A 16,487-nucleotide genomic window follows, 5' to 3' on the forward strand; every position below is an offset into this window, starting at 1 on the left:
TGGAGTGAATAATACGTTCCAAGTTTAAGAGTTATCTGTAGGGAAGGATGTCTGCGTCTTCAACGCTCAACATTTAAGACCTTTTCTTGTCATTTTCGGACAGCGGTATAGAGTTGCTTTGCACTCATTGTGAAATGGTTCGAACGTGCATAGTTTCTTCACTATTTCAGTATAGTAACCCATGCTATCGTCTTAAATTTGGAGGTATATGTAAACGATAGCAACTTGGGGGGGGGGGGGTCACCTTTCATGTGCTGGCTACGAAACAAGGTTGATCCGAAAGCATTAGTCAGTAAAGTTATTTTTCATTATGATATTTTTTTTCTTGCTTCAAACAACGAGTAATCACAGAAGATCCGTGTTCAGTAGGATTGCATCGACTAGGCCATAGTGTCTTCGATCAAGTGGTGCTTGAAATCAAAGAAGAGATTGTGATGAGCAAACCTGCATTAGTGTCGGTTAAGTGTGACACACTCGTTTATAAATGCCCTTAGAGAAATAGTTGTCTGACCGTCACCCAGCAATGAGGACTTTGCTTGCTCCGTCACGACCTGCTTCAAAATGTAGGCGGACTTGCATCCCCGGCGAACACTGCCACCGTTCCATGGTTCGCAGTTACTGGCAGCCACAGGCTTAACTTGTGATCGGTCGTCCAGTTTCAGAAAGTTAAGTCATATGCAGTCTTTATAACGTACAAAGGGCCAGATCCATCCAATCAGCACCACGGTGTGTTTAACGTCCTCGTTTCGACCCAGTTGTCCAGCCAGATGAATGGATGTTACTCTTTATGAACTCATATGACTCCATACCGATGGTCGGCTTCAGGACTGTTAGCTTACTGATGACGCCCATCGTGTAGTAAGGTTAAATTATGGTTGGCCTTTGAGGGATAATCGGTGTTGAAAGCTTGTATGAACAGCGTATTAGTAGTGATGCCAGACATCTTTTTATCTTCGTCGATGAAGCTTTTTACGTAAGATTTCACCAGCTCCGTCAACATCACCTGTAGTGGATGGTGTTCCACGTATTGTTGACTGGCCCTTTCGGAGTTCGAGATCTCTCTCTTCCCTGTATTTTTTCTCGATCAAATTTTCTTCAAAGCCTTTTATAGATTTCTCTTTGACTCGCTTCTCTATTTACATTGTGGTTACACCGCGAGTGAAGAGTTACCTTTGGCGAGGTTTGTACCTTCGTCAGTCAACGATGCACATTGTGGTCGGCCTCGTTAAAGAACTCGCTTGAAGGAGGTCATCTAGTTCCTGCTACTGACTGTAGCAAAACCTTGGAGATGATGGACCTCCTGGGAAAAGACTTGCACGATAGCATCATTACACTATTAAGAGGAGTCATTGGGTAATTATGAATAAAGTGTGTGTATTGATACACCCCCAAATCTAGTTAGACTGAAACATAATGAAATCGTAACACTTCTTCCCTTGCTTTACCCTGTTCATATCATTGCCATTAGCAGGACAAGCTCCTCCCGAGGTGTAAATGTGACGTCACCCGAATCGAGCTGATCTGTTCGTTATGTTTCGAATCGGTGAGGCGACTTTTCTTTCAGCTTTCGTATTATTTTTTTTTTCTTATGTTTCAACGTATCCAGTAAATGGTTGACGTTTCGTAAATAGCAGACGAGTACAACTCAGTAAAGTCGAAGGGTTGTATAATTCTGTAGGTAAAACAAAGCTCAGAGAACACTTTCTACTTCATCTCTGTCGTGGATGGTGTGTATATGGTTTAATGCCATTGTTTAATGAGTTCAACATATGTCCTTATGAGATATTACGAGGAGCCTGGGAATTCAACACCATGTTGCCCAGGTGGTTGGGAAATAATCCTCCCTAGTATTAAGTTAGAAAAAAAAATCAGACAGCTGAAAGTTAACAGTAAAATGAGAAGTGATGGACGGGGGAAGGAATAAGAATTAAGGATTTTCTTAATTTTGATGGTCTGTAAAACGGATGATCGTGAACATTACTCGTATATGGTGGCATGTTCGTCTTTAGTCACCTGTAGCGAATTCTGATGCACCATCACAGCATTACAATCAAGTCACAATATCTACTTCCTGAAGTTTGTCAGATCAGTCTGGTATCTGCAATTATTTTTTTCTTTCTAACACCAAGCCTCTTACCTTGACAAGGAACCGTCTTACATCTTAGATCAACTGGTTTATACTTGCTACAGCTACAAAAAAAAAAAAAATGCATAGAAATAAGATAGATAATCACTACATTACTGAAGACAATCATATCCATTTAGATATCATCACCATGTTTGTCAACACTCATAAAAAGGTCCTCATCGTCTGCACAGCCTCTGAACTCCTCATCAGCCTCACAAATATTGATACATGTACATAAGAAAGGAATTCTCTGACGCCAGAAATATCACATGAATTACGGAAGGTCTAAGCTGTAGACTTGACCTAATTCACACTTACGGGGTTCAGTTTCGTGAGGGGCTGATGACTTAAAGTTTAAGTGATGCATCTTAAAAGTGTGTGTGTGTGTGTGTGTGTGTGTGTGTGTGTGTGTGTGTGTGTTACAGAGCCAGGTGAGGTACTCCGCTCCTCTTCCTTAAACAGAGAAGCACTGGCTTACTCAACTGCTGCTCTTGTGTCATGTAATCTGTGGACCACTTTGCTTCTACTGTTGTGGACACAGCTGGTGGGGCATTCTCTTCATGCTGATGCGCTGATGCACAACCTACACACATGCTGCTCGCTGTGACACTAGTGACACAGGGGTCAGTAACACGTACAGGCAGCAATGAAGACAGTGATATAAGTGGTGTAAGCGTGTGTGATGTGTAAAAAGACTGATTCGTAAAGAAGTTATGAATGTCGTCATGGAGAGGGAGGGGTTGGGTGAGAAGTAGAAAACGTTTGTAAATTAGGTTGTTTCTGTAAGAAGGTAATGTTAGGTTATTGATGGATAGAGACATGAATATCTGTAGGTCGCTGAGAGGAAATGTGCGAGAATTTTCAAAGTAGACGAAGAAGGGAATAAAGGTACCAGTGGAAATAAGAGAAAGAACAGAGTACTGTGTGCTCCTATTGAGCGGAAAAGCGCTCGGCAAAGCTATACTGTTTTTTCGGCTGCTGAAGATGATAAAGTCTCGCTGGATGGGACTTCCGTCCCTCGCGTTGCTGCCATTTGCAGGTTAAGGTGTTTGAATATGCGTGTTTGCACCCAAAGTGGGAAAAGAAAAAGGGAGGTGAGTGACGCGTTTGTTGAGTGAAACGTGGATTGTTGTGGCTCGAGATGAAACAAAGTTGAAGGGGAAGAGTGAAGAGTATGAGAATCTCAAGGGAGCAGAGTCTAGGTTAAGTTGAGGGGACGAGTGCATGTAGAGGGAGAGGTCATTTTCCATTATTATTATTATTATTATTATTATTATTATTATTATTATTATTATTATTATTATTATTATTATTATTATTATTATTATTATTATTATTATTATTATTATTATTATTATTATTATTATTATTATTATTATTATTATTATTATTATTATTATTATTATTATTATTATTATTATTATTATTATTATTATTATTATTATTATTATTATTATTATTATTATTATTATTATTATTATTATTATTATTATTATTATTATTATTATTATTATTATTATTATTATTATTATTATTATTATTATTATTATTATTATTATTATTATTATTATTATTATTATTATTATTATTATTATTATTATTATTATTATTATTATTATTATTATTATTATTATTATTATTATTATTATTATTATTATTATTATTATTATTATTATTATTATTATTATTATTATTATTATTATTATTATTATTATTATTATTATTATTATTATTATTATTATTATTATTATTATTATTATTATTATTATTATTATTATTATTATTATTATTATTATTATTATTATTATTATTATTATTATTATTATTATTATTATTATTATTATTATTATTATTATTATTATTATTATTATTATTATTATTATTATTATTATTATTATTATTATTATTATTATTATTATTATTATTATTATTATTATTATTATTATTATTATTATTATTATTATTATTATTATTATTATTATTATTATTATTATTATTATTATTATTATTATTATTATTATTATTATTATTATTATTATTATTATTATTATTATTATTATTATTATTATTATTATTATTATTATTATTATTATTATTATTATTATTATTATTATTATTATTATTATTATTATTATTATTATTATTATTATTATTATTATTATTATTATTATTATTATTATTATTATTATTATTATTATTATTATTATTATTATTATTATTATTATTATTATTATTATTATTATTATTATTATTATTATTATTATTATTATTATTATTATTATTATTATTATTATTATTATTATTATTATTATTATTATTATTATTATTATTATTATTATTATTATTATTATTATTATTATTATTATTATTATTATTATTATTATTATTATTATTATTATTATTATTATTATTATTATTATTATTATTATTATTATTATTATTATTATTATTATTATTATTATTATTATTATTATTATTATTATTATTATTATTATTATTATTATTATTATTATTATTATTATTATTATTATTATTATTATTATTATTATTATTATTATTATTATTATTATTATTATTATTATTATTATTATTATTATTATTATTATTATTATTATTATTATTATTATTATTATTATTATTATTATTATTATTATTATTATTATTATTATTATTATTATTATTATTATTATTATTATTATTATTATTATTATTATTATTATTATTATTATTATTATTATTATTATTATTATTATTATTATTATTATTATTATTATTATTATTATTATTATTATTATTATTATTATTATTATTATTATTATTATTATTATTATTATTATTATTATTATTATTATTATTATTATTATTATTATTATTATTATTATTATTATTATTATTATTATTATTATTATTATTATTATTATTATTATTATTATTATTATTATTATTATTATTATTATTATTATTATTATTATTATTATTATTATTATTATTATTATTATTATTATTATTATTATTATTATTATTATTATTATTATTATTATTATTATTATTATTATTATTATTATTATTATTATTATTATTATTATTATTATTATTATTATTATTATTATTATTATTATTATTATTATTATTATTATTATTATTATTATTATTATTATTATTATTATTATTATTATTATTATTATTATTATTATTATTATTATTATTATTATTATTATTATTATTATTATTATTATTATTATTATTATTATTATTATTATTATTATTATTATTATTATTATTATTATTATTATTATTATTATTATTATTATTATTATTATTATTATTATTATTATTATTATTATTATTATTATTATTATTATTATTATTATTATTATTATTATTATTATTATTATTATTATTATTATTATTATTATTATTATTATTATTATTATTATTATTATTATTATTATTATTATTATTATTATTATTATTATTATTATTATTATTATTATTATTATTATTATTATTATTATTATTATTATTATTATTATTATTATTATTATTATTATTATTATTATTATTATTATTATTATTATTATTATTATTATTATTATTATTATTATTATTATTATTATTATTATTATTATTATTATTATTATTATTATTATTATTATTATTATTATTATTATTATTATTATTATTATTATTATTATTATTATTATTATTATTATTATTATTATTATTATTATTATTATTATTATTATTATTATTATTATTATTATTATTATTATTATTATTATTATTATTATTATTATTATTATTATTATTATTATTATTATTATTATTATTATTATTATTATTATTATTATTATTATTATTATTATTATTATTATTATTATTATTATTATTATTATTATTATTATTATTATTATTATTATTATTATCATTATTATTATTATTATTATTATCATTATTATTATTATTATTATTATATTATTATTATTATTATTATTTTGCTTTGTCGCTGTCTCTGCCATAGCGAGGTAGCGCAAGGAAACAGACCAAAGAATGGCCCAACCCACCCACATACACATGTATATACATACACGTCCAAACACGCAAATGTGACATACCTATACATCTCAACGTATACATATATATACACACACAGACATATACATATATACACATGTACATAATTCATACTGTCTGCCTTTATTCATTCCCATCGCCACCCCACCACATATGAAATAACAACCCCCTCCCCCCTCATGTGTGCGAGGCAGCCCTAGGAAAAGACAACAAAGGCCTCATTCGTTCACACTCAGTCTCTAGCTGTCATGTAATAATGCACCGAAACCACAGCTCCCTTGCCACACCCAGGAACCCACAGAACTTTCCATGGTTTACCCCAGACGCTTCACATGCCCTGGTTCAGTCCACTGACAGCACGTCGGCCACGATATACCACATCGTTCCAATTCACTCTATTCCTTGCACGCCTTTCACCCTCCTGCATGTTCAGGCCCCGATCACTCAAAATCTTTTTCACTCCATCTTTCCACCTCCAATTTGGTCTCCCACTTCTCCTCGTTCCCTCCACCTCTGACACATATATCCTCTTGGTCAATCTTTCCTCACTCATTCTCTCCATGTGACCAAACCATTTCAAAACACCCTCATCTGCTCTCTCAACCACACTCTTTTTATTACCACACATCTCTCTTACCCTTACATTACTTACTCGATCAAACCACCTCACACCACATATTGTCCTGAAACATCTCATTTCCAGCACATCCACCCTTCTCCGCACAACTCTATCCATAGTCCACACCTCGCAACCATATAACATTGTTGGAGCCACTATTCCTTCAAACATACCCATTTTTGCTTTCTGAGATAATGTTCTTGACTTCCACCCATTCTTCAACGCTCCCAGAACTTTCGCCCCTCCCCTACCCTATGATTCACTTCCTCTTCCATGGTTCCATCCGCTGCCAAATCCACTCCCAGATATCTAAAACACTTTACTTCCTCCAGTTTTTCTCCATTCAAACTTACCTCCCAATTGACTTGACCCTCAACCCTACTGTACCTAATAACCTTGCTCTTATTCACATTTACTCTCAGCTTTCTTCTTTCACACACTTTACCAAACTCAGTCACCAGCTTCTGCAGTTTCTCACATGAATCAGCCACCAGCGCTGTATCATCAGCGATCAACAACTGACTCACTTCCCAAGCTCTCTCATCCACAACAGACTGCATACTTGCCCCTCTTTCCAAAACTCTTGCATTCACCTCCCTAACAACCCCATCCATAAACAAATTAAACAACCATGGAGACATCACACACCCCTGCCGCAAACCTACATTCATATATATATATATATATATATATATATATATATATATATATATATATATATATATATATATGTATATATATATATATGGGTGTGAGTGTGTGTGTTCATACGTAGGGATGGACCACATGTTATAATGTTATGTATCTGGTTCACCTTTCCTGAAAAGCTGCACCTGGCTGACTCACCCTGCATAATGACCTGCGCCTGGCTGACTCACCTGGCATGATGACCTGCACCTGGCTGACTCCCCTGGCGTGATGAATGGCACCTGACAGACTCACCTGGTAGGCGAGAGCGTTCATGATGATGTGGTAGGGTACGAGGCCGAGCGGGTGGATCTCCTTCATGAGGATGTTGGCGGGGATCTTGTAGAACTGGATGTACTCGAGGAAGTTGCCGATCACCTCCTTCAGGTCACAGTTAGGCTGGTTGTCGCAGTGCTTCTTGGACCACATCAGACCCGCCTGGAGGAGAGGAGACTTCGTCATACGAACTCTGGATCTTATCGAAGAGGAGCCTTTGCCTAGCGAAGCCTCTGTCTCGAAAGGAGACTTCGTCATACGAACTCTGGACCTCATCGAAGAGGAGCCTTTGCCTAGCGAAGCCTCTGTCTCGAAAGAAGACTTCTTCGTACGAACTGTGGATCCCTTCAAAAAGGAGCCTTTGCCTAGCGAAGCCTCGGTCTCCTTAATGCTAGTAAGAGGAGACTTGGTCATATGACTTCTGGAACTTCTTATCCCTAACAAAAGTAGAAGACTTTTCCCTGATGGACCTCTGGAACGCTTCATCTTTCTTGTTACTGAGGAAGGAGCTGAAGCAATACATCCTGCTAAAGTGAGTACCTGGTGAAGCACTGAGTCGAGCTGGCTACACAGTGTTTTTGTGGTAACAATAGATGGAATTGTTATGACCGCATAAGGCATGATAATATTACTACCTGTTTTTCTAAATCATTCAGTTAATAGCTGGAATATATGCAAATCACTGCTTTACGGGCTGACAATGTCTGCACCTCAAGTCATTACCTCTAACACTGGGTCTTTGTACTTGTAAACACAGATATCATTACTGGATAGAATGGTTTAGAAAGCGTCAGCTGTCCCCTCTTTGCAATCAGGACCAAAGATCAGATATATCCACACATCTCTAGAGACTATGAATTTTTTTCGCTCCTTCATGACTACGTCTCATTGTAGGAAGAGATGCGAAAAGGATACAGTGTTATTTCTCTTAACCTGGATGTGACATGTAATTGCTTGTCTTTGAATCCATTACAGTGTTTGTATTGGAAACACCTCCATAAGTTTTTAGCTCTCATCATCTTTATATTACATCTCGGGACTAAAGCCTAGAAATGTTTGGCGTTGAAGAGTGGGTTGTACACAGTCCTAAGACGTGTCTGTCACGTTCCTTACCTTCGTTCCTGTTACGCTTCGCCCTTTGAAACCAGCGTCACATTCCATCCCACAATCTTGACCCTACCAAGTCAACAAATAGAAACCTTTCCATCCTCATAATTTACTTGTTTGTTGTTAGATCTCCTTTAACTTCATCTTGAACTTCCATATACTAGCAGTGAATGACCTTGGTTGGCCTCAAGTGAGGGTCTGATGACCCAGTGTCACTCACCTGGAACTTGGTGAACTCGTCAGCGCGAAGTTCCTCCCTGGCCATGATGAGCCGCACCACGTGCTGGGGCAGCAGGGTGAAGGAGCCCAGGTTCAGCACCTCGTTGCCATGCTCGTCCACAAACTCCAGCACCTGCGAACATGTATCACCTTAACACAAAACCATTCACGACACTTTTTATAGAATTTAGGTACTACAAAAATCCTTTAAAGTTACTTAGATCTTAAGTTCAGTTGCGTATTTTGTGTTCCAGAATAGCAAATATATCCAGTCACTCTGGAAAGATTTCTTACATTAGTCTTATGTGGGTAGATAATTTATTACTGTGGAGACAAGATTCAAGGAACCACACGCCGCTCCAGCCTACCCATGGTCGGGTTGATAAGTCAGGAATGAACGAATCACCCTCTGTTTTCTGGTCATATCTACAGTACAAGTCTTTTGGGAACCAGTGCTTAAGCAATTTAGTTTTCATACGTTCATGTCGAAAGATGTACGCGACCTCCAGATTATCTTTGTGGAGTCTACCCTTACTGATCTTGATTACGGTGGTAAATAAAGTTGGAAAAAAATAAAAATCAGCTCCTCTCTTTCAGCAGAGGCGCCACATCTCACAGTTGCACACGGAGCGACGCTGTGTTTTGGTTTTTCGCGACGGAGATGAGAAACGTAACTCGGTTTCGGTGACGGGACCAGAGGAGGAGGTGCGGATACAGCCCAGCTGAATCGTTCCGCTTTCTTTGTGAGCTGGAACACTGTGCCATGGCTGTGTAGGGTACCCTGCCATCCAGTGGCTGTGTGAGGACCCTTTTATCTAAGGGCTATATGGGAACCTTGTCTCTTAGGGCTGTGTGGAGACCCTGTCATCCTATGGCTGTGTAGATGTTGGGACACTGCCATACGTAATCTTGGCTTCGATGCATATTTGTTTTGCGTCTTATTTGTGAGTGTGCGTGTAAGTTTTCATATATATATATATATATATATATATATATATATATATATATATATATATATATATGTATATATTTGGGGGCTAGTTTATCACCTATTTGTACTGTACAAAGAGTTTTACACTCGTGGGGCCCCATCCCTTGAACTTTACTTTCATACAACGTTTTGAGATTTCGTAAACTGTCGTCATTTATAATTACATCACTAAGCTTACTCCATTCATCCACTGCTTTTTACTATAGAAAAAAAAAGAATACTTCCACGAATCTTTTCTCAGAAGTTTCTGGCCTCTGGTTGCTTTGTCTTTGCAACTCTCGAGGAACTCGTCGCTGTCGACATCGTCAGACTGGTTACGAAAGTTGAAAGGTTGTGATCAAGTTACCAATTACTCTTCTCTCATCCATGGAGGACAAAAGTATGGCTTGCAACATCTTAACTGTAACTTGTGTCTTAATTCTTGTACCATCTTTGTTAATCTCCTCTCGACGTTCCTTGAGTAGGGTGACCACACTTGAAGAGAATATTCATGTTTTAGCCAGATAAACATTTTGAAGAGTTTCCTGAATACTTCCTTATTCATGTACGTAAATACAGTTCTCATATTTCCATGCAGACCACTTGTCTCTTTGACAGTTCTCCTGAGGTGGAGCTTCTGTCTACAGGGTAGGTACCATGTCGCTCCCCATGTCCCTCTTACACATGGTGCCCTTCAGTTTATTTCGTGCTGGATAATAATCCCATCGAGGCCTCCTTTCACTGTGTCCCATCCTCAGTAATTTGCATCATTCAGGTTGAATTCCATTAACCATATATCAGACCAACTTTGAAGTTTGCCTAGGTCCCTTTGTAAGTTAATTCATTCATACAAACACCATCATTATCATCATTTTCTACCTGCTTACCTCATGACCTTGGTATCATCTGGAGACATAGTCAGGTATGAGTGCGGTCCTATATACAGATTATTTACCTAGATCAAGAAGAGCAAAGGTACCAGGACAGATCCCCGCGGCACGCCATGGTTACCCCAACCGGTTTAGGAAGGCTACTCCAGCGTGCGGACTTTGTTGCCTTCCACCGAGGTGTGTGTGTGTGTGTGTGTGTGTGTGTGTGTGTGTGTGTGTGTGTGTGTGTTAGCTTGAATTTGAGGTTCCAGTGATTTGCTGCTTAAGACACATTTTACTAGCATTATCATAGAGGAAATCGTATGTGAAAGGAAATTCTCGTACTCTAGGAAAGAGGACGATATCCACGGTGTATTTCTGCACTTAGAGAGAGAGAGAGAGAGAGAGAGAGAGAGAGAGAGAGAGAGAGAGAGAGAGAGAGAGAGAGAGAGAATCTTTGCTAAGAATGGTATTCGAGGGAAGTCGCAGCCCTACCTTCTGGACCATGGACTTAGTACACTTGTACTGGATGTATCGTTCGGCCGAGGCCAGCAGGGCACACACGGTGTCCACGTTGATGCAGCACTGCACGAAGCCCGAGCAACCTTTCCTCAGTTCGTCCAACCCATAGTAGTCGGCAGCGTTCATCAGCCCTACAAGACGAAGAGGACTGTTACCATTTCCATGCTGAGTTGGGGGAGGACTTCGAGTGATAAATGGTGGGTAAGTTGCCTGTGAGTGTTAGAGGTGTGTGATGAATGATGATGTGTTCTGCATTATAACTTGGTTCAATGTAAGGTATACAACATGAATACCCACGTGTGAATATAACTGACAACTTCGTAATGTAACACTTTTACTGTCTATGCAAATATCACTCCAAAGGAGACTAATACTCCTAAGTTTATACCTGGTTATTATCTAAGTTTAAAGGAATACTCAAAGTTTGCCAGGGCATCTTCCATAGAGGAACATATCATCAACAGTACTCACAGTGACTGGACCATATCTTCACAATATTGTCCTCCATCACATACCTGATCCATATCTTTTGTCTTCTGCCTGGCAGTACTAATGTTCATCTATTTAACCCCAGCACGGAACACTGTATGTGAACTGTATACATAATAAGCTCTCTGAATCACCAACCAACATATGTTCCTCTGTGTCCACATCGGACCTGATCTTTACCTTAATGAGTTGTTTGGATGAGTATATGTATAGCAGGAGGCCTTGTGTGACTTGCCGTGCATGATATGTGTCTGCTACAAATGTCGGGTGCATGATGGACCTACCTCTGTCCACAGGATTACAAATGGAATTCAGATGAGACAGCTTCTGGGTACTTTCAACCCAAGCTTGACGAAGAAAGAGCCATAGACGAGAGAAATGAAATGCCAGCAGATGTACAGTCTTAGTTTCACAGATGAATAAAAGCTTGGTCATATCATCCGACGTTTACTGGATAAGCTCAAAATCTCCGGACTTGAAAACAGGCCTTGTCCATGAAAGCTCCTTTATGTATACAAGCCAAGTTTCAGAAATAAGGAAGTGAGGTGGAATATAATAGTCTAGGCTCAGCCTATAGGTGATTAGTAAGACAAAAAAAAAAAAAAAAGAAGTGGATGAAAAAGACGGTGGATGAGACGCAGTAAGTGAAGGAAAAGAAATGGGAAATGGATGAGAGAGAGGCTATGGCCGAGGAAGGAGAAAGTTCAGGCGATTTCTAACAGTGATCATCTCCGTAAAGTGAGCACTATTCTCGCTTGCACTCCCTACAGTGAACAGACAAGTGTCGGTCGGTCCCCACAGGATGTCGTGTCACCCAGCTGGCACTAGAGCTCCACGAAATGAACGCTAGTAACTAGAAAAAAAAAGTAGATATCCGGAAATCCTGGACTAGTGTAGGAATGACAAAGAAGTTAGTGAAAAAAAAAAAGAATGTAGAAAACTAGGGTGAGTCTGAACCCACAACTTGATTAAAGGAAATGACTGGCTCGAGGACCATGACAGCCTAGGTTACAAACGAGTCTCCATCGACACCTAACCTCAATCGGTGGCTGCCCAATGTCCAGTCGTGACCCTGTTCGTTGTAGGACTGCTATTACTACTACTAGCACCACGACTTCTACTACCTACTACTACATTATTACCACTGCTACTGCTGCTATTGCTGCTGCTACTGCTTTTGCTACTACTACTGCTATTTGCTACTATTCCTGCTACGACTACTAGCACTACTACTACTACTACTACTACTACACATTCATGCTAAGAATTAAAGTCTAAGGAGTTATGCATTGCCATTTTCAAGAAATAATCAGACTTTCAACCCAAGTTTCAGAAATAAAGTTCACATTCTAACAACACTTGGTTTCTTGAACAGTAAAAAATCATAAACCAAATTCTAAGTTAGAAAAGAAATTACGGAGATAAATCCAACGTTTCACAAATAAAAGTCTACAGACCTTCTGTCCATGCCTTTGAATTTGGAAGCCTAATAGCGTACTTGCCAATTCAGCATTCTTATAACCATGTGGTCTACAAACATAGTAAGCTTTACGCACCGTCATGAAGCTTCCTGCAGAAAATGTGGTTGGACATTACCATGAGTGACAAGCTGTTTGTACTTCACCAACAGGAAACATTGGTTAGCCTTTCCTTGGAGAGTATTATAGAGCATACTAGGCTAACATAAGATTGGCTAGGCCTCTTAGGCTAACATAAGGTTAACGGTCGTAGTCACCTTGTTCGGTCCTTTGTTTGGTCTGCTATTGCATGGTACATGGTTGGACTTTATCGTCTTTGTATGTCCCTGAACCCGTCTGACACTGTATAGTCTTGCTGAGTTGATGACTGATCTTTGTGGGTTACGAAGAGAGAGTTTTACGCTCGTGTTGCCTCGTATTATAAGCTTGTACACACACACACACACACACACACACACACACACACACGCGCACCAGTCTTAGCCAGGTCAGTCCTAAGAGGAGTATGAACACCTGGGTTGGGTGTAGGCCGACTGCCACGGCCAGGATTCGAATCGTATGTGTGTGTGTGTGTGTGTGTGTGTGTGTGCAGTTGGCTTCAGTAGCAGTGTGGTTCATAGGGCCTGTCAAGATGATGTATGACTGGACTTGTCTGGTGAGTTATGCAGTTCATCTGGTATGTGTTTGGAATCATCCTTCAGATGACGTGGTTAGACTAGACAGGTGCTAACTGGAAGTGGCAGGATACTTAGTTAACCTTGGCTGGTAGGTTTTTGAAATTCGAGTGATTGAGAACTATCCGTTAAGATTGGCTAGGTGAGCCCCTGGCTTCTGTAATCAGAGCATCCTGTAATAAATAGACTCGACTGTTGTTACACATTGCTCTAGATTTAGATTATACAGGAAGCGTATGTCCGCGTACGTACTTGATACAATGCGTAGTTGAACTTGTCTAAAGAGAGTTTAAGGTGACTTCCTGGTACAGTTTGTGATTAACCTTAAGGGCCCCCCTTTGATGACTCTTAGTTGCAGTGTTTGGTTATCTGTCAAGATACGTGATTGCACCGTTATGTTTACTCGCCCTCATCAGCAACAGGGACGTACGTGGAAAGCTGTCTTGTCACCGTGGAACTAAAAGATGTATTGGATTTGTTGTCCCTGGAGGGATCCATGATTGGGTTCACCCAGCAGGGTAGGTGGTTCGAGCTGTTCATCAGTGATACGTGGACGGATTTGTTCACACAAGCGTATGTTTGGACTTACCTAAAGCAGCCTCCGTGAGTGGTTGGTCGCGTCTGGCATAGTGCATATCTAAGTGAGTACATATTGTAGGACTTACTTTCTATGGTCGCGTCTGGCATAGTGCATATCTATGTGAGTATATATTGTAGGACTTACTTTCTAGGCCTTCACAGCAACGTGAGTGTATCATCTAGGAAACTGCATAATGTGTAAGACTTCGAATGCATGGTGGCTACGCTTACCTGATGAGACAGTGCGTTGTTGGACTTACCCAGGAGGGTGCGTGGTTGCAGGGTGACGCAGCCAGTGTGGATATATTCGATCAGCTGTCTGAACACGTCCGGCTCAAACTCCTCGACTATTAGTGTCTGATGAGCGTTTCCTTGAGGCTGTTGGGGAGGAGGAGCTGTGATGTGTGGGAGGCCAGGAGGAGCTGTGATGTGTGGGAGGCCAGGAGGAGCTGTGATGTGTAGGAGGACAGGAGGAGCTGTGATGTGTAGGAGGCCAGAAGGAGCTGTGATGTGTGGGAGGCAGGAGGAGCTGTAATGTGTAGGAGGACAGGAGGAGCTGTGATGTGTAGGAGGCCAGGAGGAGCTGTGATGTGTAGGAGGCCAGGAGGAGCTGTGATGTGTAGGAGGCCAGGAGGAGCTGTGATGTGTGGGAGGCCAGGAGGAGCTGTGATGTGTAGGAAGCCAGGAGGAGCTGTGATGTGTGGGAGGCCAGGAGGAGCTGTGATGTGTAGGAGGCCAGGAGGAGCTATGATGTGTAGGAGGCCAGGAGGAGCTGTGATGTGTAGGAGGACAGGAGGAGCTGTGATGTGTAGGAGGCCAGGAGGAGCTGTGATGTGTGGGAGGCCAGAAGGAGCTGTGATGCGTGGGAAGCTAGGAGGGAAAAGATGTTCCATACATAGGACAATAGGAATTATTACGTGTAGAAGACAGGCAGGTAAGCAGGAGGGTCGGTTATCATAAGACTTTACACTGGTCATCAGGACACCGTATATGACCAAGTAGGTACAGGCGTGTAGTACAACAGCCGGACCTTTCGAGTCAGTGGACTCTCCTGTATATATATATATATATATATATATATATATATATATATATATATATATATATAATCCAAGAATGAAAATGGAAAAATACTGTAAAAGAATTTTCAGCATTGGTGGGCAGAGGTAGTCCTGATAACTCCAGCATCATACTGAGCCTAAATGTACAAACAAGGGAAAGTTTGTGACAGGCCGTGAGTAAATGTGATCTAACGGTGAAGATAAGTACAACTAGCAGTCAGTGCTTAAGTGATTATATATATATATATATATATATATATATATATATATATATATATATATATATATATATATATATATATTATCCCTGGGGATAGGGGAGAAAGAATACTTCCCACGTATTCCCTGCGTGTCGTAGAAGGCGACTAAAAGGGGAGGGAGCGGGGGGCTGGAAATCCTCCCCTCTCGTTTTTTTTAATTTTCCAAAAGAAGGAACAGAGAATTGGGCCAGGTGAGGGTATTCCCTCAAAGGCCCAGTCCTCTGTTCTTAACGCTACCTCGCTAATGCGGGAAATGGCGAATAGTTTGAAAGAAAAAGAAAATATATATATATATATATATATATATATATATATATATATATATATATATATATATATATATATATATATATATATATATATAACTGACTTATGGTGACACCAGATGTCGGTGCTATGGTTAAGGTAGCATTAAAGAAGCTATCTCGTACAAGAGAAGAAGAAAAAAAAAAAGGAATTTGAAGCTATAACTCGA

At 36.1% G+C, this 16,487-nt stretch overlaps 2 protein-coding genes across 6 annotated transcripts in view; one reads left to right on the top strand and one right to left on the bottom strand.

The window, feature by feature from the left end:
- The window catches only part of LOC139754137 (A disintegrin and metalloproteinase with thrombospondin motifs 5-like), a 461,304-nt gene that overhangs the window by 387,061 nt on the left and 57,756 nt on the right, over positions 1–16,487 (top strand). The window lies entirely within an intron of this gene.
- Positions 1–16,487, bottom strand: part of gprs (speckle type BTB/POZ protein) — a 52,112-nt gene that overhangs the window by 9,322 nt on the left and 26,303 nt on the right. For all 3 annotated transcript variants that reach the window (XM_071671268.1, XM_071671266.1, XM_071671269.1), the window contains 4 exons: positions 14,952–15,069; positions 11,445–11,602; positions 9,112–9,243; positions 7,764–7,946 (listed from right to left, as the gene is read on the bottom strand). In XM_071671268.1, the coding sequence (XP_071527369.1) occupies positions 7,764–7,946; positions 9,112–9,243; positions 11,445–11,602; positions 14,952–15,069 (591 nt within the window). The remainder of the gene's footprint in view (positions 1–7,763; positions 7,947–9,111; positions 9,244–11,444; positions 11,603–14,951; positions 15,070–16,487) is intronic.

Source organism: Panulirus ornatus, chromosome 16 (genome assembly GCF_036320965.1).
Source record: "Panulirus ornatus isolate Po-2019 chromosome 16, ASM3632096v1, whole genome shotgun sequence".
NCBI classification, from domain to species: Eukaryota; Metazoa; Arthropoda; class Malacostraca; order Decapoda; family Palinuridae; genus Panulirus; species Panulirus ornatus.